This window comes from Amblyomma mixtum, chromosome 4 (genome assembly GCF_055824585.1).
Source record: "Amblyomma mixtum isolate Tamu chromosome 4, ASM5582458v1, whole genome shotgun sequence".
Taxonomy (NCBI): Eukaryota; Metazoa; Arthropoda; class Arachnida; order Ixodida; family Ixodidae; genus Amblyomma; species Amblyomma mixtum.
Window position 1 is genome coordinate 104,008,801 of NC_143015.1, and position 27,352 is coordinate 104,036,152.

At 49.6% G+C, this 27,352-nt stretch overlaps 1 protein-coding gene across 1 annotated transcript; it reads right to left on the reverse strand.

The window, feature by feature from the left end:
• Positions 1–266: 266 nt before the first annotated feature.
• LOC149347669 (uncharacterized) lies at positions 267–27,352 on the reverse strand. The gene is made up of 6 exons (XM_089541623.1): positions 27,335–27,352; positions 26,905–27,029; positions 24,560–24,701; positions 10,822–10,995; positions 6,851–7,012; positions 267–458 (listed from the first exon to the last, which is right to left on the reverse strand). The coding sequence occupies exons 1-6, from the start codon at positions 27,350–27,352 to the stop codon at positions 267–269; spliced, it is 813 nt and encodes a 270-aa protein (XP_089397749.1).

A 27,352-nucleotide genomic window follows, 5' to 3' on the forward strand; every position in this document is an offset into this window, starting at 1 on the left:
TGCCCAACACTGTCGATTTTATTTTCACCTTGGTCAAAAGAGGAGTCTTCATATAGAAGACAGCACCTCCAAAGGACACGTCCTCACCCAACGCTTCACACTGCTTTACTTCGCAGCGTACACCCCCCCTCCCCCCCGGCCAAAATCCCACACAAACAACACGTCTTTCAGCCTTATAGTCTTTGCTACGAGTCCCAATGTCTTCAAAGCCTCCGGCTCCACGCTTAGAGACAGATGCGTGTGGGAGGCCATGCTGTCCGGGAGCTCTAGTAGTACTGCGGTGGGAAGGCCGGCCCGTATCTCTGCACCATGGCGCCGGCCACCTCGGCCAGCATCCCATACTTCTTGAACTCGACCGTCTTATTGGCATATTGAAAGGTCGCCTCGTGGAGGTCGTCTCCTAGGTCGTCGAAAACGACGCACCTGTCGTCCGGATAGGCATTCAGCAGCTCCTGCATCTGTACATGTCCCTCGCGATTAGAAGGATGACCTGTCCAACGATGCGTTTAACATATTGGTTATTGGGATAGACTGTACAGTGGCCAAGTTCGCAATAGACACCTTTAGCATACCATGTACCGTGTTACCGTTAAGTTACCGGAGTACCGGAAGCCCGCCCACCGCCGGTGAGCACCCGCTGATTGGTCCTGATGCTGCAGGCACACGCGCAGCTACCGGGTCGCTGGCGCCATCTGGCGCCGTTAAGGCGATTTGCGCATGCGCACTGGCTGTGCATGGGCTCCCGGCACTCTGGTACCGGTAACGTAAACACGGTACACGGTATGCTAAAGGTGTCTAATAACTCGATATGGATAGGTAGCGCAAAGGTAATGAAGGCACAGAGGGAAGTCTTGGCTTTCTTTCTGTGGGTTCAACGTCAGAAAGTGACTCAGGCTAGACTGCCAGAACACTGGCTGAGAACCTGGGCATGGAATATTTCAATTAGAAACAGCGCTGATTCTGTTTGTTTAAACCTCTGTTATTGTTTTATGGCGAAATATACTATAGCGTTGGTAAAGCTTTACAGCCCTGCATTCTTACGAGGAATCTACACCGCCAGCCATAAGACGTTCATTGAAGAAAAGCCAGCGCACAAGAAGGGAGTGTCGGTGCTGTATTCTTTCTCGTGCGTGCAGTGTTGGCCCAAAATATTTTTAGTATGTATGGTCACCCACTAGCCCAGCATTTAATTCTCCTAAAGGGACGAAGAAGAAGAAAAAGCGGCACACACATCTGAACTCACGACTGCAGCTTATTTAGGGACGCTGAAAGGAAAACATAGCACAGCATGAAGTTGCATTTGCTTGGTATTCGAAGGATAGCTCTTAAGGTGCCCCGCATTGCTTTTTACTGAGAGTAACAAAAGCCCCAAATGCTGACAGATATTGAATCATCCAATATCAATGCAAAAAATGAGGGGCACTTTGACTGTTTAAAGTGCGTAGAGGCGAAAGCGTTTTTCCCACCACTTTGACTGCCTGTGTGGCACTGGTGACGCCAGCACTGTATGACGTCACACATAAAAATAACTTACTAATTCATGGTTAATTACCGATTAGTGCCTAAATAATAACTAACTGCTAATGAACGACGCTTAAGCTTCGCCTTTAGTAGTGTCCTCTTCGTTTTGTGGAATCTAATAAATTCAGATTTTTCTGGAGAGCAGGGAACGATAGAATTAGAAATAGATGGATAACCCGTAAGAAGGACAAATAAGGAGAAAGGCAAACGGGACCATACCATCCAACTCTTGGAACACTCCACGAAAAAGATATGCAGGTTGTTAAGCCGGATTACGAACAAGAGAAAAGGGGTGAAGGAGCGAGATGCGTTACGGATCACTTCTGCGCTCATCATACCGAGGATGACGTACGCGCTTCCGTACCTACAACCTAACAAAGGGGAAAAGAACAAAATGGAAACATGCATCAGAAGGGCGTATAAGCAAGCCTTAGGCGTCATGACCTGTGCCTCGACAGAAAAGCGAATGAACATGGGTGTGTACGGCACCTATGAGGAGCACAGCGAAACCATGCTCAGATTTTAACTCGAAAGACTTAAACGAACAGCCGCTGGCCGCGCACTACTGCTAAAGTTAGGATACACGATAGAAGGCGAGGGCGAAGACAAGACAGACATTGACAGCCAAATTAGGAGCACTTTCTTGGTCAAACCAGTGCCCAGAAACATGGACCCGAAGAACCACGAAGGAAGACGGGCGGCGAGATCCTTGGAGTTGGACAGGTTCCTAACGAAGAAACAGATGGTTCTGTATGTTGACGCGTCCAAGTACAGAACGAAGGAAAACGCGAGGGCGGTAGCAGTAGTTAACGCCAATGGGAAGATAATTAATTACTGGTGCATCAGTGCGCACAATGACAACACAAGCAGCGGAAGATATCGCCATAGCTCTAGCCCTGACTGAAGCCCATCGGCAGGGACTGAGTTACTGGATAGCGACGGATTCTCAGGCTGCAGCGAGGGCATACAGAAATAGAAGGATCGGCCAAAAAGCCGCGAGGGTTCTCTTCGCACAAAACCAACACAGACATGGATCAAACAACACAAACATTCAACACACCATCATTTGGGTCCCTGACACTGGGGTTGAGGGAAATCTCATGGCAGACACCGTTGTCCGAGAGTTCACGAACCGGAGGGTGGGTTTGCCGGTCGGACCCTTCAGCACGTCAGAATCTTACGGGGAGGCAATGAAGGCGTTGTTGGGAGCGCGCAAGAAGTACTCGGCTCCAGCGGATATCCTCAACAGAGAGCAAACCACCACGCTCAGACGACTACAAATAGACACCTACCCAAGCAGAGCCATGTATCATAAAATGTGGCCGAACAGATACGCGAAGGAGTGCGTGTGGTGTGGGGGCTACGCCACAACGTACCACGCCACCTGGGGCTGTGAAAAAAGCCCTTTACTACCAAGGGTAAATAGCCGTAGTCTAGAGCAGTGGGAGGCCCTCCTGGCTGACTCCGACCCGAGCACACAGCTTGTGCTGGTGACGAGGGCCAAGGCAGCGGCGGAGGCCAACGGGATCCTGGACTAGGGAAGACCGACCACTGAAGCTCCACATCTATCTATCCCCATCCCCCCTACTCCCTAACTCTTCCTTTTGTTACAATAAATGTGTTTACTACTACTACTTAGTAGTGGAACGCGACAGCGTGTTGTAGCGCTGCCAGGTAGTCCACGGAACGTCACCACCCGTTCGGCGCGACGCCTTGACCTTTGGACGCAACCCTTTTTGAGGAAAGGAAATGGCACAGTAATTCTGTCCTCTCGGTAGACACCCGAACCACACCCTAGAGGAAGGGAGGAAGTGGGAGTGAAAGAAGAAAGAGGTTGTAATGAAGAAAATGAAAATTGTATTTAAGGTAAGGAACGGAGACTGAGATAGACTGCTGGCGGGGCGATGGAGAGCGCGCGGCGGCGGCGCCAGCTGTGCGCCGTGTGACGTCACCCGCTCCTCGCGCATGCGCACCTTGGCCTTTCCAGAGCTCCACGAAATGTCTCAGCGACTAGCGTAGAGTTTTTGGATTACGCAGCGCCATAGACAAGGGGGAAAAATTTAACTCCGATTTACTTCGTTAACCAAAATCCGACGTAGGTGCCCTAACACAATTTTGCACGGAATTTTCGCATAGGTTAATTTTGAGGGTTTTACGATGCAAGCGCCTCCGGCGCGATGCGGCTTCTGCTTTTCCACTTGGCTACAGCAGCCGCGAAACAGGTCTGCCTCCGTGTCCTCTAGGCAGCAGCCGGCGTGCTTCTGTCCTTTCTACTAGCATGCTGATAGCGTGTACGGAGTCCGTCCTTTCCACCTGACTGCAGCTGCTGCGAATGGTGGTGGAGGTGGAAAACGTTTATTTGCTCTATTTTACAGTGGTTTTTGCGGCTTCAGATGGAGTCTTCCATCTTCTCTTCACGGCCGGTTCCCCTAGTCCAGGGCTCCGCTGTGGGTAGCTGCCCAGCGTGCACGCCTTACTAGTCCTTGTTGGACTTTCAGGATGTCGCTGGATAGGATCCTCTCCCACTGTTCCGCACTCGGGTTTTCTATTATGGCTAGCTCGTGTATTTTCTGGCAAGCCCATGTGGTATGGTATAGGGTTGGTTTGTCTCCACACCACGGGCACTCGCTCTCGTACTCCGTGGGGTAGATTTTGCTTAGCATGTTTAGGCGCGGGAATGTTCCCGTTTGTAGCTGTCGCCATGCTACGGCGTCTTCTTTATTTAGTTGTTTGTGTGGGGGTGGGTATTTTCGCCTGCTCCCTCTGTAGTAGTTTAGCATCTCTGTATAGCTTTGGGATACCGGCTCGGGTTCCTCACCGGGGTAGGGATTGTTGGATGCTCGGTTTGTTGCGTACCCTCGAGCTACCCTATCCGCCTCCTGATTTCCTGTAATGTCCGTATGTTCCGGCACCCAAAGTATCGTTTGTTTGGCCTGGTTGTTTTCGGTTTTGCCACTTTAGCGGAAGAAGCGGAGCGCGCTGTGGCTGATTCTGCCGTTTAGCTAGTTGCGGCATGCAGCTTGTGAGTCTGTGAGTATGGTTAAGGAGCTGTTGGATCGGTAGCCCTCCACTGCCCCTAGAGCCACGGCTACCTCGTCGGCCTCGACTACCGTACAGTTTCGGATTGATGCGCTGGTGATTTCTTTTAGGTCCGAGTTGATCACTGTTGCCACTTTGCTTTTCTGGTGGTTTCTCTCCTCAGTGAATGTAGCGGCGTCTACGTAGACTGTGCCGTTTCTAGTTGCCAGTGTTCTTTGTACATACTCTGCTCTTGCTTCTCGTCGCAGCGAAACCAGTTCTCTTCTATCAACACACCACCAGGCTTCGCCACTACACACAAATGCCTTTTCGCTAATTTCCCATTTAGTGCTACGCGGTCCGCTTGCCAACAGGGGCAGGTGACTGCTGCCATGAGCAGGCTTCATCCGCAGGCAGGACGGCCTTCTCACTAACGATGCATCGAGTGCTAGGGCACTGGAACAACCCTCCGCCATTTCTCCGCTCCCTCATACAAAGAATGAGAAAGCAAAAGTTGGCTGTGGTTTCGCTCTGCTTGTACCTGGAGTGACGCGATAGCTCCACTGAGCCGCCTACTTATACAGCTGCGACACCTCTCCCCCCCCACTCCCCCCCCCATCGCACGACACGGCGCATGCGCACAGGTGTTCAGCTCGGTTTCGCCGGCGCGCCTCGCCGCCGGCAGCAGCAGCTGCTCCGCACCACGTGACCAACCGGCTCAAGGCCACGGAGCTCAAGGGATGTCACGCTGACAGCTCAAAGAGCTGGCGTAGTGTAGCTCTCGCTACAAAAATTGCGGAGACACTTGGGGGGGGGGGGCACCTTAAGACTGCTTACTTGCTGCTCTTCAAGCTTTCTTCTGTCATCGCGTACCATCCTGGGGCCACGTCAGAAGAAAAGTGAAGGTGTTGAAACCCGACTCCGCGCCCGCGGTGTCGTGTTCGTTTTGTCTGCCTTTTGTCTTCATCCTCTTGCGTTTTTTCTAACCTTCCTCAAAAATGAACCACCTAGCCTCCGCGAGAATATTTGGGCTCTATTTTCTGCACGCAACCTAAAGCTATTGTGCGATTCATTTGCGCAGTTTCAAAACTTCCTAAACTGCGGCTTAAAAAAAATGTGCTCATGTTCATTAATATCATGCGCTGTATTGCCTGTGCACATCGCGACAATCGCGGCAACTGTCGGCATTTGTCGCGTCCTCAGAGTTCCTGTAGATGTACAATACTAGCTGTATATGGTGTATCCGAAGTTAAAGTTTGCAAAAATAGTCGATAAAATTCAGCTCATCATCCCTTTAAACATGCTGTCAGCAAGGGTACCCTATAAATGTTGCTAATGAATGGGTATAATAAACGATTTTTAATATCAAGTTGCTTATGAACGCATTTTCCTCGCACATCTTAAGATTCCACGGTAACAATCTATATATCCGCAGATTCCCTCTTGGGATGCTTGCATTTCTCGGATAGTTATTGTCTAAAACACACCCCACTTGTTATTCGCGGCCGTTTAACGACACGATGCAAGCGCAGCAAACACTTTAAAAGCAAGATTTTGCTCTGCATCGGATGATTAGTCCATTACCACGAATATACTGATAACCAACTGTGGAATATTGCAAGATACTGTTAACTATGTTCAGTTGGATTACAGTTAAGTGGTTCCAAGAAAGCTGGACGTGTTTAATAATGAAAATAATTACTGACACTGCAGTCAAAAAAGAATAATTTTAGTCATGATTTCAGAATACGAGTGCTTTAGCATTATATGCTTTTGTGAACTTGTAACTAACTTTACCGTGTATATTTCTTTTAGCATTACGTTAACCTCTAAATTTAACGTGTATCATTACTCCGTGTTACGCAACGCGTGTTCAACATTCTCGGTCACAAATTTTAAAAATTGGAAAACTGTAAGATACTGTTATGGAAATACTGAAAGCAATGGTCCACTTTTCTGATATACTCGTATGGCAAAATCTTCCTTTAAAATGTTTCAATCGCTCACATGGAGCAGTTAAGACTGCAGTATAAAACCAAGGGACGACAGTTTTTGATGATAGCAAAAACAATTGAAAAGCATGCTGCAAGACTGCTGTCAATTGATCTGCGGATAAATTGGTTGTTAGAGTGAAATCTTGCATCATATGAAAAAAGTGCTTTCGTAAACTGTTTCCTTTTCTAAAGTGCTGTTGTTCAGAATTATTTGGTATGTTTCGTATAGCATTATCATAATATTGTGTTCTAGTTGATAGCGACCCTTGTCGAAGTGAAATTAATCCCAAATAAAGTAAATTAAGCAAGGTGCGTACCTTATATCTCATCGTCTCGGCATCGTCGTAGGCGAAGAATGCATTCAGCCCACCCGTGTGGAAGTAAAGTTTCCAGAAGTGGCTGTGCGACCGGTTGTCGAACTCGTACTTCATCCCGTAATGCTCCACCGGATACGTCGTCCCGTTGGTGCGGGAGGTAAACTGGCGACACGGCATGCAAGGGCAGACCAAACCGAAAGCAAACATAGAAGTTATTCAGGTTCCAAGACATTCTGACGAACACATAGGGAAAAAAAATTCAGGGGGGCACTTTGTTGAACTAAAGTGCGGTGAGACGAAAGCCTTAAGCGCAATGTTTCTGCTTGTGTCAGTGATGTGATTGTTAAGATGTTAATTAAGTACACAATTGTTTTAGAGTCTTAAGTGCCGGAGACACTGGAGGGCGTTTGGGAGGCATCCGTCTGTTTTGACGCCATTCTGCAAACAGTGTGCAGCGCCCTAGACAAGGAAAACTACATACGCATTGGCAGGAAGTAGGGTAGCCATTACCACGCTCTCGCTGCGGAACGCAAGGATGGCGGTTCGAATCCCATCGTGCACAAAGATTTTTTTTGAGATAGCGTAACACCTCTGATGACAGCCTTTTGTCGACAATAATAAGGCATTAAAGGTTTTCGCCTTCAAAAAATCTTCAAGGGACGCCCTGGAGATGTTTTATTCATCTTTTCCTGTTTGCAAAAATCGATCATATGGTTCATTCTGGATTTGCTGTTGTTCGCCATCGAAATAAATCGACAATAATGAAAACAGTATATGCGAATGCAGAACATGTTTCGCTACCCCTGGGTTGAACCGCGGGATGTCAAATTGAAAAGAGGCACCGATTGACTATTTGTTAATGAATGGCTGTGTAACTTATTGGTGTTCGAATCCGCGAAAAACTGCATTGACGTTGCTAAAATGTTCTGACAAAAACTTGTGCCAGTATTTAATTTCTTGTCTTTAAATTTTTCAGAGCTATAGATGCTTCAGTTGAGTGTACGCAGCTTTTTCGTCAATAAAACGCGGTAGTTCCTTTGAACGAACTTTCGTGAACTTTGTATTGAAGGCGTTTGCCATCCTTATTTCTCGGTTCTGACAATGAGGCAACGAGTGCGGCGCACCTGAAGCACTTTTAACGCGACGGAAATCCTAGAGTAGCACCAGCAAAAACTGCTAGCAAACAACACGTCAGCGAGTTGCGAAAGCAAATTGTTTCCCAGCAGCTTCTCACAGCAAGGAAAATAATGGCGCATGGTTTATGATTGCTATGCACAAAATATTGTGCGAAGGCACGATGGGACACTCAAATTTCTGGGGTTGAACACAAATTTTGAGCGTCGGCCAAACATGTTCAGGGGATGTCCCAGGTAGGTTCCGAACTTGAGTCAACTGAAGTTTCTAATATTCGGGGGAAGCACCAAGCCGATTTTTGGAGGTGGGCCAATTGCACATTGAGAGTAGGTCAAGCCTGCCTTCCACGCGAGCACACCAAGATTCGCTGCCATTGAAGTGGCACAGAAAACTTGAGGGAATGCCATAATCACATCCCCAACCTTCATGGCAATTACTGAACCTCTTCACAGCCGTTTTACAGACGCTACAAATTGAGTCACGTGACCCGCCTGGAGGCTTTACTCATCCCACGGCTTTCACCGAGAACGCAACAAGAAGTGCCTTCGCACAATACGACATACAAGAACAGCAAGGAACCAAGACAGGATGCTGCTGTGTTGGCTCGCTGTGACAGCTTTCAACAAGAACAAGCGTCAAGCGGCTATCGTGAACACGTGTTGGTAGATTCGTTAGCCATATAAATTCTGCAGGACCGATACTCTAGCCAAAGAACGTACTTGTGTTCGCTGCCAATGTTGTTAGCAGGACTTTGCCTCATTGCATTGTTTTCTTTTCTTCGGCGGCTCGTTTAAAAAGCATATCAGTGCACCAACTAACCTTGAAATTTGAAATTTTTGCACGGCTCTGGACCCCCAGCCGCAAACATAACAAATGATAGAACAAAACATGAAAACTGTGTACCAAAAGAGAAAGAATATGCAAAATTTCGAAATAAATATATAAAATAAAACTTGTCGTTCTGGGGTAAAGTAAATGCACTTACGTAAAACAGCCTGTGAACCAAAGCAACTAGAGGTTTACAAAGCGGCTGCCCTTCCATTGCGCCACAGAGCAGAAAAGATGTGGCGCTCACGATGATTAGACATGAATGATCGCGCTGGGACCGCTGGGCATCACTGGTTACGCTGCATTGTGGTGGTTTATACCGCACGCCAGTGTGCGGAGTCCTCAGAATACGCTAAGCGGGTGTGCTGTTCCTAACTGCAGGCAGCTAAACCACGTTGCCACCACCACGATGAAGGACTTCGCTCGCTATACCCTCGACAAGCCACTAATGAGCACGAATCCGCGTTAGCTCGTGACAAGCGCTCCTTTTCTGTGACATTAAAAGGCTACTGCTTCTGTGGCCTCTGACTGTTCTGCCGGTGCCATGGCTTGACCGCTGTTTCCTCATCACGCCGGATTGGGCGTTACTACCAGCAAAGAGTTCACGCGGGTGCAAGCAACCGAACCTACTATGAATTGGCCATGCAAAGACAGTGGCGTTCTCTTTAACCACTGAATAGAAGGGGCGCGTCGTATAGGTTAAATAAAGGCTATTATTGTGCGATATACTAGACTAGGAATATCGTAGTGAAGTCGTGGATGCGTGTCCTCAGGAGATCTCTACAAAGAGGGCACAAATTTCACAGGTGAGAATAAGGAGCAGTCTTTGTCAGAAGTATACAGCAAAGAGGTCTGCTTCTGAGCCTTGCAGCGTGGCTCCTCTGCATGCTCTTCCTTTATGGTGTTTAACGTCCCAAAGCGACTCAGGCTATGAGGGACGCCGTAGTGAAGGGCAACGGAAATTTCGACCACCCGGGGGTTCTCTAACGTGCACTGGCATCGCACAGAGCCTCTAGAATTTCCCCTCCACAGAAATTCCACCGCCCCGGCCAAGATCGAACCAGCGTCTCTCGGGGCAGCAGCCGAGCGTCATAACCACTGAGCCACCGCGGCAGCTCTTGCATACTCAGGGACCCTAATCTCAACATAAGTACTCAACCCTCCAAAGTTTAAGACATCAAATGTGCTTAAGAGTCCCGCTGCACTGCGTTTTCTAAATTGCATGTATTCAGAGGAGTGTAGAATACCATAAATAATATCCATAAGGACATTAACTTCAGAAGGTAAAACATTAACCAGCTTGCTAGTTATCATGTCTTAGCTGCATCCTGATGCGCTACACCACTGACAATGCTATGTCGAAAAAGTGCTCTTCTAACTCATGAAGCCTATATTGAAGAAGAATTGCACAACATTTTACGGGAAACAACCGGTATATGCCAATTAAGAAAAGTGGCCTCCTCCACCACTCAAATTCAAACGTGTTTATGATTTATCCAAGCAGTAATCGATTCTAATGCGGCAGCTCTGGTGCGAATTACGCAAAGGAATGAATGGCACTCGTGGCTCAATAAAAAGCTGATGTTTATGACTACCTCATTTTCCAAAATTAAGTGCACTTTTTGAAGATGAATGTGAGCCTTTATGACTGCTAACGGAAAATCGCGAAGATGCCAGGTGTCGCTCTTATGCATATTGTATCTTTTATTTATTTTTTAAGTAGAGAAAAAGCTGCCATTACAGCTCATTTCATTACGAATGTTCAATGATTAAAAACTGTGGGGACAAAGTAGAGAAACCTTAGCACACTACTCAAGTACCACACAGCAGGCCTTGATGATGATGAACTTCAGGCTAAATCGGACGCCCTCAAGGTCCAAGTTGCTAATGGCAGTTTGCAGACGTGGCTGCATAGAACCAGGCTATCTGTGACGATCAGGCGATAATGCATGTTTTGCTTCACACTGCATAGAGTGCCCGAGAGGAAGTGCTGTCGTCTGGCTGCTTACCCTGATGCGATTGTAGCGCTGGACGCGGTCTGGAAATGCGATTGGCAGCTCCGTTATGAAGTCGATGTCTATGTAGCTGCTTGTGGCGAAGTTTATCGCCGTAGAGACGGAGAAGCAGATCCTGCTGCGGTTAAGCACAGTCTTCCAGTGAGGAAACTCCTGCACGATGTCAAGCTGTGAAAAATAGGCGCACGCGTCGAGGAGTGAGGCCATTGGCAGGCAAAATCAGGGGCGCATGCGTGCATGTCCTCGCACCTGTTAGCAATTTGAATTTCGTCATAGAGTATAGGAAGAAAAGTTGTACACCTCCAGTATTTTCCATTATCAGTCGGCACAGGTACCATCACCCCTTAGTTAACTACGTCCTTCAAGGCGCACCGAAGAGGAATCTGAACGCGGATTTTTACCGCTGGCACTCGACCTACACGCTCCGAGCGTTCTTGAAAACTTCGAATTATTGCCCTGTGTGGCCTACCGATTTCCCTAACTTAAATCAGATAAACGTCGGGCTCCCGTGGGCAGAGTCGACCAACCTTTCACCCAGACCCGTGACTGCTTGCCGCTCTGCCATCGGCGCAGTGATACGTAGTGATCGGTGAAAGCAAAGAGTCCACGCCTATTTTTTTTTATTTCCGTGCGCCTAATTTGCACCTGTGTAGCCTCTGGCTAGACGTATTTATTCCCGGAAACTTAAAAGAAACAAAATAAAAGCGAAAGCAAAGTGGCCACACGACTGCCTAAAATGCACTCCATGCGTTGGTCGACTCCTCCCACCGTATGCGGGGAATAAAAAAAAAAGGCGGGAACCGCGCGTTAATGCTATCTAATTAGGGAACTCAGCCGCACAGGCAGGGCAATACGTCGAAGATTCTAAGCATGCTGGGAACATGTAGACCGAGTTCCCGCGGGAAAATATGAGTTATGATTGCTCTTCAGGGCACGTCTACTATTGATTGGGGAGCCTCTACTATTGATGAGGTCCCACTAACCAGGTCTACCTTAATCCCACAAGTTTCGGATCTCATCCACGCAACTGATTTTATGTTCTCTCCACATACGAATACTGTCGCTTCCGCTACTTTAAAGAAGCGTTTAATCATCTTTCCTTGCTTAATATGTCCTGCCCAAGCTTTGTTATCGATTTCACCATGGATATCATCAACTCTCCTTTGTTCCCTGACCCACTCTGCGGGGTTCCTGTTAGCGTTACACCTATGAATCCGTACCTCGCCGGGCTGTCGTCATAAAATTTTCAAGCTTCTCCGTTATTCTCAAGCTCCAATTTACAACTATTAATGTGCTCCCTGCGTTAGGGGAAAAGTATAAGGGAAAAGGAGGTGACCTCGCTGAAACATTTCTGCCTGCTTTCGGCTGTTAGAACACAGAACAAAACAGTGGCGGTAGTTGATCATCATCATCATCACCATCAGCCTGCCTCTCCCATGTCTCTCCAATTAACCCTGTCCTGTGCCAGTTGCGGCCACTGTATCCCCGCAAATATCTTAATCTCATCCGCACACCTAACTTTCTGCCGTCCTTTGCTACGTTTGCATTCTCTTGGAATCCACTCCGTTACCCTTAAGGCCTAGCGGTTAGATTGCCTTCGCATTACATGCCATGCCCAAGCCCATTTCTTCCTCTTGATTTCAACTAGGATATCGTTAACCCGCGTGTGTTCCCTCAACCACTCCGCCTTCTTCCGATCTCTTAACGCTACACCTATTATTTTTTTCCATAGCTCGCTGCGTTGCACATAACTTAAGCTGAACTCTCTTTGTTAGCCTCCACGTTTCTGCCCCATAGGTGAGTACCGGTAAGATACAGCTGTTGTATGCTTTTGTATACAAGCATGCAAGCCCGCCGAAGCTTCCAGGTTTTGCAGTGAAAGCCTTGCAAAGCAGTTTTAACTTTTAAAGCGAAAATTGTTTAGGAAAGACCACCTGCGGGCGATCAAGTGCATCAAAACTTTCACTCAATATTTTACAGTATGATAATCTATATACGATAACCAGTCACGGGGGCGCAAAAATGTCGGCGCGTTCCTGGGCGCCTCCTGGTCTGCTTGCAGTCTGCACCCACCATTTGGAGAAAGCATGAGAGCAGACGTGTCTATGCAAATGCCGCGGTACTAGCAGAAACTCCGCAAGTGGAAACAGGGGCAGAACAGTGCTGATAGTGCTGTCTAGAAACTACAAAAAGAGCAAAAACAACATTAACGCCATTGTGGCGGTTTCCTTACAAAGGCCTCTACCAACACTGATTAACTATTGAGTGGAGATTGTAATCTTCGACAGCAGGGGAAGAAGTTCGTGGCGGTGCAAAAAGAGTAATTTAATATGGAAGCCGGAACGGTATACTCTAATAGGTCGCTGAAACATAGTTCATAAAATAGTTTGTGTTCCGCATCTACTCCCGAAGAAGTAGTCCTCCCGCACCCTTGAACCTATCGAAGTATTTTATATCATCGGCGTGCGGCGACATCTGGTTCTTAAGCTTGACATACCAATATAACATTTGTTTCTTTATCTTAAGTAGACGCTGCTTTTTATTTAATCGTCAACACTATAGTCTCACTGTACTCTGTTCCCGGTTTTCAGTGGCCGCACAAGTGAGCGGGGCGACATTGTTTGGCGCCATTGACTGCTTTTCAAAGACTACCGTGGACGGGTACAGCGGCGACAAACTGTCCTTCCGACAGATTTACTTATGCGAAGCTGGACACATAGATCCCTTCCCATGTCCACAGAGCTGCATATAAGGATTCGATGAGGCGCCCCTGCATGCCGTAACTTTCATCAAGTTGCCACGAAGTCCTTGGCAACCATGGCGTCCATATGTTTGCATCGGCTTGCATGTGAACTGGCTTCCATGTGCTTGCGACCAAATTGGTAGATTACGCGAATTTCAAACTTCTGAATGCTGAGAGGCCACGCGGAGTGGCGACCGGACGGGTCTTTTAAGAGGTGACAGCCAGCAGAACGCGTGATGATCCGTGGCGACGCCAACTGGCCGCCCTATATTGACAGAGTCGAAATTTTGTTAACTCTCAGACAATAGCTGAGCCCTACTTCTCCTTAATGTAGTACTTGCATTTAGCTTCGGTTTGGTTTGGTTTATGGGGTTTAACGTCCCAAAGCGACTAAGTCTATGAGAGACGTCGTAGTGGAGGGCTCCGGAAATTTCGACCACCTGGAGTTCTTTAACGTGCACTGACATCGCACAGTACACGGGACTCTAGAATTTCTCCTCCGAAGAAATTCTAGCCGCCGCGGCCGGGATCGAACCCGCGTCTTTTGGGTCAGCAGCCGAGGACGCTGAGCCACCGCGGCGGCGCATTTAGCTTCCGTTAGCACGCTACTCCCATACGTAAGGACGCATTCTTGAAAATGGTTTTTTGGAAACATTTTTGCTGAGCCAAGGCAGCTCCCAGGCCGACGCCACTCGCCTCCGTACAGCGAATCAGCCCGGACAGAAACACACATCCCTACCGAGGCGACGCCTATAATATACCACCCCTGGTTTCCTTGCTCAATGGAGATAGGACGAGAGAGTTTTGGTGACAACGAACGACGACGAGAGAAAGGGGAAGAACGGGCCGCATACGAACGCTTGGTGGTTGTGTGCGGATTTAAATACAAAGATGGAGAAGCAGAACGAAGCAGCTGAGGTGGGCAGACAGGGGGCGAAGCGTCTGAAGTTTGGCCATACGGCGATGACAGTGGCGGGTCACGTGTCCTCTGAATCCACAGGGCAAACAAACAGGGCCATTGTCCGATCTGTGCCAAGGATTGCAAATATGCGGAAGTGTGTCTGTGTGTGTGGGGGGGGGGGTGAGGGAGGAGGGACCGGAGCCATTCGTAGAAACAGTCCTGTTCGCGGGGAGGGCTGACTGGTTAGAAACACGGCAGCATTGTGTCTGCTATCATTTCTGTGTGTGTGAAGGAGACGACGATTGGAGGGGGTGCTGATACCTGGCAACAGCTTCAATGTAGGTCAAGGAGAGCGACTTAAGGAATTTTACAGGCAGCTGGAAGGGCTTCAGCGACTTCGGCTCGGAAGACCTGCTGCAACGACACCAGAGGAAAAGTAGAGTCGAGATGCAGGGGCACTACAGAGACCGGATGTGCAACTTCCTCCCGAACAGACCGCTTGATATGGTTCAGCAGTGGCGTCAGTTCGGAGTGAAACGTCAGGGCCGCAAGAGGCTCCGGCTGCGAGAGCGGAGAACTACTGAGCAAAGCGTCTTTGGCGAAGTTTATCCTAGCTCTAGCATTGACTGATAACATGAGCAATGGTCTTTGAAGTTTTGTCCAGGAGCACTTGGAACGCATCATGGTCAATGGCATTTAGGATGTTGTTGATCTTGGCGCTCTCTGGCATAGCTTGCACACGCTTGTAGAGGTCACGACCTCTTCGGTATGACTGTGAAAGTTCCTCCGCGCGCAGCTTACAGATGGCAGTGCGGTCGAAGACGTCGAAAATCTCTTCTCGAAGACCAAGGAAATCCGATATCGACCACGTCCGTCACGTCCGTAATTTTAGAAAGAGCGCTCAATTACGGGTAATCATCCCACTTTCTACGGGTGCTCACCCAAGGCACGAAGCTCCAGCGCAGAGGACGGGTGGCAGCTAGACCCCGGGACTCTGGCCCTGAGTCCTCAGGCATTGTTTCTGCCAGGAGCATCGGCAGCGAAGTTTCAGAGCGGGAGCAATCCGATCCCTCAAGCAATTTTAAGTGTTCGTAATGAAGAAAAACGGCGGATGTAATTCGCAGTGTCAAGCAACAGGCAACTTAAAGGACAGCCAGTCCAAGCGCGGGCGGCCACGGCAGCACACAGCCGCTTAATCGCTCTCATCTTCATCTGCCTGGACAACATAAGGCGCATCCGTCGTGGTTCGCTTCAAATTTTGTTGAACTAATCACTTTTTAATTATACTTCGACGCACGTAATGCCCGCCTTGTTGTGCAATCCATCGGCATGGAAAAAACGGGCATATGTTCCACAGATACTGAAAGCATAATTACGTAGAAAAAGCAAAAAACATAAGGTGTAGTGTCCTCCAAAAATGTGAAGCGTATTGGGGAAGATACAGAGGCATAGGTTCACGATACTCCGAAGTCCTAACAAACTCTCCCTCGACCCCCAACATAATGTGCCAGAAGGAGACTGCGCGTTTTGAAGCGAAAAGCTTCACTAGGCTGGGCGCTAGCCATAGCTAGCACTGACGCGGAAACAATCTTCTCGGATTCCAAATTGGCCGTCCGTAGTTTTGCGGGGGACAGAATCTCGAATGCGGCACAGCGAATACTGAAACTGACCAGGGAACCTTACAAGGAAATTGAGGTGATATGGGTGCCGGCTCACTCGGGGAATCCGGGAAACGAGGCGGCCCACAACATGGCTCGAGGTTTCGCCAACCGAGTCGGTGGGTCGTCCGTATCCATGGATTACTCCAAAGAGGCGCTGGCATCTTTTCATGATATTACAACTCATTACAAATTGGAAAGACACAAATTTCCACCACCTGACAAAACGTTGGATGAGGCACAAGAGACCGCCTGGAGGAGGCTCCAAACGAGGTCCTTTTTTACCCCCTATCATCAAAAATGTACCCGTATGACTATAGCCCCGAGTGCAGATTCTGTGGGGAAACAGCCACGTATGACCACATACTATGGCAATGGAAAGAAGAACCTCCACCGGAGGATCTAGTACGAATTCCATCTGTTGAGCGATGGGAGGCCGTGCTGCTCAGCTCGGACCCGGGCATTCAAGCCTTGGCCACCGAGTGGGCCGCTCAGGTCGCCGCCAGCCATGGTTTGGTGGCCATCTAGCGCGGACCGTCTGCATCTGCATTTTTGACGGAATAAATGCTTTCCAATCCAATTCACTAGGCTAGTCAACACCGAGGCAAGCGTGGGCCGCGTCGTGAGAAAAAGCCACAGGTGCGCATGCGCGAAATACGTGACGTCACGGTGGACAGCCGAACAGCGCCGTAAGGGAAGGAAAATGAAAAGAAAATTGGTTTTAAGAAAAGGAAACGACGCCTGTCTCTCTCATATCTCGGTGGATGGTGGTGGTGGTGAAAACATTTATTAAGAAAGGACAGGAGGTATGCTTGGATCAGCCCGTAAGGAACCGATCCTTACAAACACTAGGTGGAGGTCCTTAGTATGGGACCCAAGTGGCGGTGGCCGCCGCCCGGCTAAGGCTTCTTCGGCCTGTAAGTCGTGGCAGCCGAGCAGGGTCGCCTCCCAGTCCTCCCGGGTTGGGTTGGGGATGGGGGGAATAGCGGGGTTGGAGGGGCAGGCCCACATCATGTGATAGGTGTCAGAAGACACCGCACTACAGTGCGGGCAGCTGCCGTTAAAGGAGGGGTCAAAATGCTTTAGTGCTGCCGGGCACAGTAATGTATTGGTGAGAAGACGGAGAAGGAGCCGCTCATCCGCCTTCTTGAGACCTTTACATGGGCTAGGGTAAAGGCGATGACTGTTTTGATAGTAGGTTGTAATTTCTTTGAATGTATACCCCGGATTAAAATCGGGTTCATGATCGGGTGGGGAGGAGAAAACAGTAGAGACTGTAATGATCGGAGGCCCAGCCAGCGGAGAACGGGGAGACAGTCAGGTGCCATCAGGTATGCGGCCAAAAGCGTTGCTGTTTCTCGGCGTTGGCGTGGACAAAAGCTCTAATCCCCTACGCCGGCGATGCTGAATGCTGCTCTGGTGCCGGACTGCGCTCCTGGGGACTGGCAGCAGAAACACGCGAGCCAGCCGGGCGCCATCAGCCCACTTCGGCCGAAGCGCTGCTGCGCGGGGAAGACAAAAGAGACACTGCGTGGGGCAGCTACTGGCGACGGCGTCGGCGTACACAAAGGCGTCTAATCCCCTTCGCCGGGGAGGCTGAGTGCGGCGCTTCTCCTGGACTGCCCGTGGACCGACGGACGAGACTCAGTGGCGACGACGCCGCCAACTCAGTGCCCGCGTGCGCCCTGAGGAGCCGACACAGCGGAGGGGCGACACGGCTGATTTGTCCCTGAAGAGGTCACCGGTGTGAGCGGCCAGCATACGCGTCCCCATCGATCAGGATCATCACACAGCAGCAACGACCTTTGGGCCTGGTCAAACAGTTCGCGAGTGAGAGACGCCAAGTTCCTCCTTGCCCGCATGTGTGTGTCTGTGCGGTGTGCGCGGCCACGTGGGGAGGGCGGAGCCTAAGAAGACGCTAGCGGCCCATTGGACGCTCAACCAGAGATCAGATTCCCTAGCTAGCTGCCTGGGGAATGTGAACTGCATTTAAGCAGCAATCTGCGGTGTGCCAGATCATCCTCCCCCATTTTCTGACTTTGGTCTACTTGCTACTGTACATAATGTAAAATAAACCTTCAAGTTTGCTATTCCTCCCGAAGGCTTCCCTCCGTAGTCTGGCTGCTTCGCCCTAATGCGGTGAAGACGCTGGTCCCGATCCCCGAGCACATCAACTGGTTGGCAGCTGTGGGATGGTCTGTGCGGCGTCCTGGCTCCGGTATGGGTAAGTGCACGGTCTTGTCTCTTATTGAGTTTTGCCAGGTTGTACATCTTTGGGATTTGTAAACCTAGGTAATGGAATGTGGCTCCAGAGATTGCCTGGGAATCTTCTCTGACCACTAGTAGACACTAGCCGTCGCTTGGGCAGTAGACATGGACTGGAAAAAGCTGCGCAAACCGGACCTGGTTTTGATATGCGGGAAATTGGGCATTGATTGTGGGTCGATCCGTAGTAAACCGCTCTTGATTGAGGCAATTGAGGCAAGCGGTGCAGACGCGGAGGAGATAGTCGGATGTTTAGAGGACATTTGGGAGGAATTAGAGAAGGCACAGGAACAAAAGAAGCGAGATGATGAAGAAAAGAGGAAGCGCGAAGAGCAAAGGGAGATCGAGAAAAAACGGCTCGATCAAAAGATGCGAGAGTGGGATAAAGTAGCTCGACAGGAGCGGGAAAGGGAGCTGCGGGAAATCACACGTCAACTTAACCTCGTAAGAATGAAAAGAATTCGACCTAGGTTAAGAGTTTTCAGAACAGGCCGTAATATCAGGACTTTCCTTGAAAAGTTTGAAGGAATTTGTACGGAGGAGCAGCTGGACCAGCGTTATTGGTCAATAATGCTGCTGGGTGTCCTCCCGTGTGAAGTCGCCAACATATTAGCGCGCCTCTCGGACGAGGATGCGAAAAACTACGCGAAAGCTAGAAAAGCGCTCCTCCGATACGTCCGAATTCCCGCAGAGGTCGATCTCGAAACCCAAAGTGACTGTGGTAGGCTTCACCACGGCAGTGTCAGCGACCGACTTAGGAGCACCGCTCAGTCGCCGAAAGACAGGCAGCTGCTCAGAAGTGCCGGGATAGGGCAGATGTGGCTCTAGAAAAAAACGCTACTTCAGCAGCAGCGACCGATGATTTAGGTCAAAATTCTAGAGAACAGTGCAGATCCGCAAGCCGCGAGGGCTCGGGGGATAGTGTAGTCACTGAGGCTAGAAATGAGAACAAGTGCAGATCCGCAAGCCGTGAGGGCTCGAGGGATAGTGTAAGCACTAAAGCTAGGAATGAGGAAAAGTGCCGACCTGCAATCCGCGAGGGCTCGGGGGATATTGTAGGCACTAAGGCTGGCGAAAAGTGCATATCCGCAAGCCGTGAGGGCTCAGGGGATAATGTGGGCACTAAGGCTAGCAGTAAGGAAAGGTGCAGCGCGGCGGTTTTGAGCCTAGAGGAGCGTGCACTTTCCGGGAAGAAGGCGGCCGTCTGTAACCCTGAGGCAGATGCTCTATTGATAAATGAGGTTGATTGCTGCGATCGAGAGGGTAGCACACAGGACAAAAACGCTACGTTAGGCGAACAGCGTGGTTCAGGTCGAGTTGCAGGCCAGAGCGTTAGTGTCGTAAGCTTGAACAGCAAGCCTCGAGAGAGCACATTATGCTCAGGAGAGAGTAAAGTGCCGATGAGACAGTCAGATACTACGACATGCAGTGACTCGCCGAAAGCACGAGCCCATTGTTCAAAATCAAGAGGTAAATGCGGCTCGGTGCTGCGTCAGAGAGAAGATGCGGAGAGCGAGGACACCGCGAGGAAGGGAGGCGCGCAGGGCCGATCTCCTAAGGCAGTTTTTAGAAGGCGGCCGCGCGCAGGGAGAACCAAGCGAGAGCGTGCTCTCCTGAGAACAGACACAGTACGGGCCGAAAACACTGGAAAGCTAAAGGCCAGCCAACAGTGCAATCGGCCGAGACGGTCACCGCGACACGCCAGATGCGACAGGCACCGCACGAGGGCCAGAATGACTCGGCGAGTTGAGACACAGCGAAAGCCACCTGACCCATTGTGGCGACGCTGCGGTAGTTCTTGCGGGACGAGTGAAGCTTGTAGCAGGCCACAGAGAAGCAAGCATAGCTACCACCCGAAAGAGCGCAGCAGAACGCGTTTCAGTCTAAGGCCATTCTTGAATCGAGGGGGGAATGCTCGTAGGCATTGCTTTCTTAGATCGTCCCCCTCCCGCATTCTTTTCAAGTCCTGCTCAGGTGGTGGAGACGCGCGACCGGGGTGCGGAACAAATCAATGTCGCGTGGCGTCTGGAGCCCGATGAAATGAACGCGCACTTAAGCCCTTCGGCTTTTGTCGGGTCTAGGCGGCCCAAGCTACTGTCAGTCTGCGACCGCGCCGAGCGCGGCTGAAGAATAGGACTCTTCGTGTCGCTGCGGGGGTAGTTAGCAGAATCCGAGAATAAGTCTCTGCTGTTTGCTTTTTCTTTTTTTGCTGCTGCTGAAAAGGTTTTGAGTATGTGTAGTTTATGGTATGGTCATTAACTTTTGAAGCAGTGGTCTTGCATTTCTTTTAATGCTAATGGTTTGACAATGCACAGGTAGTGCTTATGTATAGCAGCGCCCGCTGTCACGCGGAAATGCTGGAAAAGACGGGCCATTGTAGGACACTGGCATATGCGCCTGGAGACTCTTTGTTTAAGGATTAGGCAGAGTAATGTGAGTTGGGCTCCGATATGGAGGGAAGCTTTGCCGGGTTGAGCAAAGATGACGGCACTAAGCGGTCATGCAAATGAAGGGAAGTAAGCACATTCGTAATTCTAGTGGTAATTACGAGTTGAACTCCATTACAAAGAGGGCGAGAAAACTGAAGCGCGAGGGCCTCAGCACGTGTTTTCTCCGTGGCCCTATTGGAAGTGCTTAAAGTTCCCGAGAAAAAAAAAATGTTTGGATTTGTTTTCTCCGCATTTGCATCTCTGAAGCGTCACCGTTTTGTTCTCTTTGTCGTCTAGTTGGAGCGGTTTTCTTTGATCAAAATTCGGAAGCGAGTGGCTTCCATTACAAAAGAAAACAAAATTGGCTCAACTAGGTCCGGTAGGCCAGCTTTCCAGGCATGCGCTTTCGAGCAAGCGCTGTGGTGTGTATCAAAATTTACAGCCTTTGTTTAACCTTATCCGAAAACCTGGCAGTTCTCTGAGGTTGGCCGTGTGCTGCCCTGCTGGAGGTATGGGCTTAGCGTAGGCCTGATCACTAATGCTCGAGGACCACTGCAAGATGTGCAGGGCTTCCTGGCCGACCTGTCGAGCAGAAGGACTCGGACACTGACGTACATTCGTGGTGCACCGATCAGTTGCCACCACTTCGTGACGTCTTCTTGGAGGCGGACGGACTGTAATGATCGAAGGCCCAGCCAGCGGAGAACGGCGAGACAGTCAGGCGCCATCAGGTATGCGGCCAAAAGCGCTGCTGTTTCTCGGCGTTGGCGTGGACAAAAGCTCTAATCCCCTTCGCCGGCGATGCTGAATGCGGCTCTGTTGGCGGACTGCGCTCCTGGGGACTGGCAGCGGAAACAGGCGAGCCAGCCGGGCGCCATCAGCCCACTTCGACCGAAGCGCTGCTGCTCGGGGAAGACAAAAGAGACACTGCTTGGGGCAGCTACTGGCGACGGCGTCGGCGTACACAAAGGCGTCTAATCCCCTTCGCCGGGGAGGCTGAGTGAGGCGCTTCTCGTGGACTACCCGTGGACCGACGGACGAGACCCAGTGGCGACGACAGCGGGGCGACGGCGCCGCCAACTCAGTGCCCGCGTGCGCCCTGAGGAGCCGACACAGCGGAGGGGCGACACGGCTGATTTGTCCCTGAAGAGGTCACCGGTGTGAGCGGTCAGCGTACGCGTCCCCATCGACCAGGATCATCACACAGCAGCAACGACCTTTGGGCCTGGTGAAACAGTACGCGACTGAGAGACGCCAAGTTCCTCCTTGCCCGCATGTATGTGTGTCTGTGCGGTGTGCGCGGCCACGTGGGGAGGACGGAGCCTAAGAAGACGCTAGCGGCCAATTGGGCGCTCAACCAGAGATCAGATTCACTAGCCGGGTGCCTGGGGAATGTGAACTGCATTTAAGCAGCAATCTGCGGTGTGCCAGATCATCCCCATTTTCTGACTTTGGTCTATATGCTACTGTACATAATGTAAAATAAACCTTCAAGTTTGCTATTCCTCCCGAAGGCTTCCCTCCGTAGTCTAAACACCTCCTGTCCGTTCTGAAATAAATGTTTTCACCACCACCACCACCACCACCTAATGCGGTGAAGACCCTGGTCCCGATCCCCGAGAACATCAATACCTTGAACCGCACCGTAAGGGCCTTAAGGAAAATGAAATGAAATTAAAATTTGTTTTAAGGAAAGGAAATGCCTGTCTCTCATATCTTGCTGTACACCCGAAAGGAGTGACGTCACACCAAGCTGTGCGTGAGGAACCTCTCAAATCTCGGTGGACACCCGAACGGCGCCGTAAGGAAAGGAAAATGAAAAGAGAATTGGTTTCAAGGAAAGGAAACGACTCCTGCCTCTCTCATATCTCGGTGGATACCCGAACCGCGCCGTATAAATTGCTTTTAAGGAAAGCAAATGCCTGTCTCTCATATCTTGGTACACCCGAGAGGAATGCACGCCACAGTACATGCCTCTAAAGCAACCTTCTAAGACTGCACCGTATTCGGTTTGGTTTCGGTTTATTTGGCTCCTCCTCCGCCTTGCCGCAGCTTTTAGGTTCGAGATATCCAGGCTTAACCTTAGCTAAGCCACAGCCAAATTTTTTCGGAGTTGCCACAACCGCTTCTTATTCATGGTGGAAAAAACAGCGCAAACTAAGACAGAAAACACAGAAAAGAGGGGAGACACCACAAGCGCTGACTCGCAACTAAGGTTTATTAGAAAGAACAGAACACAATATATACAAAAATCACCCGCGTCTGCGTACGTCATAAAAAATTACGTGCAAGCGTGCAAGATAATCTAAACAGAAGCATCGAGCGTGTGCACCCGGTTATTTAAGTAGCTAAATTCCAATTCTGACAAGGCCACTGAAGGATCACTCACGCACCGTTTGCCGGTTTTTCGGATAAAGAACGCTTCCATCAGCTCCCGGGTCACCTTATCTTGGTGGAAAAAAAGCACGTCAGTTTTTGGGAAAAGGGGTGTGCATTTGCAAACCCGGCAGTGTGCGGGAAGGTTGTCTCGCGAGTCACTGCCGAGTAGGTTGCGGTGCTCAAAGAGCCTTACATTTACACAGCGCCCCGTTTGCCCGATGTACTCCTTACCGCAAGACAGTGGCAACCGATATACAACACCCTTTTTGCAAGGAATGAAAGGCGCCACATGTTTTGTTGTACAGGCCTTGCGATTCTTGTGGACACCAGCCGCCAGTTTTTTGTCCACTTGTGGGCAAATTGCAGCGAGCTTCTTAGGAGCCGAGAACACCACCCTAACATCGTACCTCTTTGCCACGCTCTTTAACCCATGGGAAAGCCTGTGAGCGTACGGAATGACGGCTGGCCTACGGCGCTCACTGTCAACACGGCCTCTTCCGTTGGCTCCTGTCTTAACCCACCTCAGAACTTTTTCTCCTGCCCTGGAGATGACGTGGACGGGAAAACCACTGCTTTTAAATCGTACCACTTGCTCTGACACATTTTCCGCAACACGGTGGTGGTACGACCTAGATGTGGCGGCTTTAAGGCACGCAACAGCGATACCGTCCTTGATTAGTTTTTAGTGCCCTGACTCATAACCGAAGAGTGGCTTGGCGGTACGCGGGCACAAGGCCTGTACAACAAAACATGTGGCGCCTTTCATTCCTTGCAAAAAGGGTGTTGTATATCGGTTGCCACTGTCTTGCGGTAAGGAGTACATCGGGCAAACGGGGCGCTGTGTAAATGTAAGGCTCTTTGAGCACCGCAACCTACTCGGCAGTGACTCGCGAGACAACCATCCCGCACACTGCCGGGTTTGCAAATGCACACCCCTTTTCCTGAAAACTGACGTGCTTTTTTTCCACCAAGATAAGGTGACCCGGGAGCAGATGGAAGCGTTCTTTATCCGAAAAACCGGCAAACGGTGCGTGAGTGATCCTTCAGTGGCCTTGTCAGAATTGGAATTTAGGTACTTAAATAACCGGGTGCACACGCGCGATGCTTCTGTTTAGATTATCTTGCACGCTTGCACGTAATTTGTTATGACGTACGCAGTCGTGGGTGATTTTTGTATATATTGTGTTCTGTTCTTTCTAATAAACCTTAGTTGCGAGTCGGCGCTTGTAGTGTCTCCCCTCTTTTCTGTGTTTTCTGTCTTAGTTTGCGCTGTTTTTTCCACCATGAATTCACACCAACTAGCCCAAATGTCTGCTTTGCTACGCTTCTTATTCATAACGCCACCGTGGGAACTCACCATTCCTCGCATGTTGTCGTTGGGCGGCCGAATCGGGTTTGGTGGGGAAGTCCAGTATAATCCGGGAGCATAAAGGGTCTGCTGGACGCGGTTGGGCTCGTCCGTCGTGTTACTCGTGCTCAGTCCCACGATGTCGGCAACTCTGCGGACGATGGCCAACAAATTAGGAGTCCCGTAGTCGAGTACAAAAGCCCTTAAAGTAAGGCTGCACTATTAATGGCGTAGAAAAGTAATCGTGACATCGCTGTCAAGAGCCAAACACTACCAGCTTGTTGTCGCAGGTTGTTGCGAAAAAGACGAAACGTAAGGGCCATGCAGTATGTGTCTTCTTCTTGTCTGACTGTTGCATGCTCTTGACCTGCGCCGCAGTCTGATCACAAGCACGAAACATGCCGTATAGAAGCATGGTAGCTGGTAGGAAGGGCACTCAATACGTTTTCTACCTATGTATGTTCAGCCAGTGTGAGTTTGCCATGTCTTTTCCGGCGCAACGTTTCACTGGGATTTCAATCTGAAGTGTGAACCCAAAGTCGAGGGTGGCAAACGCAGTACGATGTCGCTATAAAAAAAATTGAAATACTTCGAGCTTTGTTTCGTGAATAAATGTGAGCAAAGGAAAGAAGGCAGCCTGAATAAATCGATGAAATCATGATGGCTGGTAAGGTGATGACACGCCTTCCTAATATGAAGCACAGGTTTGGGCCAACTGGCTTAATAGGGTGAGCAATCAATGGAAAGTGTGTCTATTCAGGGCGACCCAAGGAAGCACTTTTGGATGAAATGAGCCGCTAACGACATTGGGAAAAAATCACTGGTACAGCTAGTGCAATGGTACAATAATCACATATTGAGGTTGGTGTGGTTATCAGAATCGTTCATTAGGATTTGTTGAGGCCAAACGGCAGTTCCTGGTAAGTGCCTCGACTTTTTATTGCTAAATTAAAAACATTCCGCTAACAGGTATGAAAATTTAGTTTACATACTTAGGACACATACAGCAGAATTTTATTCTGGAATTAATGACGGCTGCGAAACCTGCCTACCACCATGATCCGGAGACCAATGGAGGAGTACATGAAAAGTAAGCATGGCACTTGGTCCCCAACTTTGTAATATTTAGGGCGGGCATTTAGAGCATTATACTTTGGAGGCAAATTCTTAATATTTACCGTATTACGTGAGGCATTCAACGAGAATCTTCATGGAAATTCCTGGCAGGTATGTTGATGTCCAGAATGCGCCAGCTCACATGTGTCCTTAAACTCAAGCTGCTCTCAGGGAATGCGACTTTATATCGCCCTAAAACCTAGCAGTGGAGTGAGCAATGTCTTCTGGACGACAGTGAAGTCAAATAGCCACAACAAGTCTTTTGTAGCTGCAAGAATTTTCCATTGGTTCAGAGCGGATCCAATCACTGCTGCAGAAGTGGCATGTTATGCTGTTTGGCTAAGACGGTTTACGGTCGAAAACAAGTAAGCTCGAACGATTTGTTCCCATGGTCAGGTTCGATAACCCGTTGAAGCCTAATCACATGACTTATGTCAGTTTCAGCGTCTTTCCGGTGCACGTGGGTTAAGAAGAACGCAATAGTGGAATGCTGCTGATTAATTCGGGTCCATCCCACTTCCGGCCCGGGCTAAAAACAAATTGCTATGTATTGAGCATGAGCTTCTAAACTAAATAAACATAAGCTAAGGATCATTTTCAATTCTTTTTGTGATTTGTGACTGCTGAGGCTTTTTACTGCTCCTTAGAAGCGGTTTCTTATTGCTAACTTTTTTAATTTTTCTTCGCCAGTTTGGACGACAGAGCTGCTCCTTTTATTGGGTTGCATTGGCCTACCCAAGTTGCACATGCAAGGGATTTTTACCCAGGCAACCTCTTCTGCATTATTTACCAATGCGATAGGTTCACAGGCCCCGTTCGCATGAAAAGCCGGCGTTCATCCGTTCCTTGTCACAAAAAGGCAGGTGACGCACCTGTCACGGTGGGCAGGTGGGCGACGGGTTATGGGCCTCGGTCTATCAAGCCCCACTGCTGGCTTTGTTTGGAGCATCCACCTACCGTGCAGCGGCGTATCGCTAAACAGCTTCCCCACTGCGCCAGTTGTGGTATAAGGACTCGATGCGATCTATGAATCTTTGAAAGAACAGTACTTGTACGGTACGAAGCTATGATACTATCGCATGGTACTCTTGAGGGTAGGTTAAGCATTGTCTAAGTTTTATTCATCTGAAAGAGATAAAAATCTACGCGAGAACGGAACTCGCGTAAGATCTCCACGAGGAGCTCTTAACGGGCACTGACACCGCAAAGGACGAAACAGACAGGTTGCAACATCTCACCCAATGAAGTTCTTGACGTGTAACTCTGGTATACCTCGAGGGCCTACGGGCCAGACGGCAGCTGTGTGTAGGAACCGCCAATCTGGTGGTACGATGGGATTTTGTTTGCCACGAAATATGGTCCACTGAAAGAGACGAAGAAAATGAAAAAGTGAAATGCAAGGAGCGTGTGCGCATTTTCACGCCAGTTTCAGCGTCACCCTGCTTCTACTCGCATTTGCAAGAACTTTTCTCCATCATCATCATCATCAACAACCAAGAAAAGCCCACTGCAAGACAAAGGTCTGTCCCATATCCTTCCAATTCCCCTCTCCTGCGCTTGCTCCGTCCACATTATCGCCGTAACATCCCAATCTCACGCACCCACCCAACTTTCTGCCGCTCCGTGCAACGCTTGCCTTATCTTTTTATCTTGCCTGTTATCCGTTACCTTGTCTTCGCAGTACAT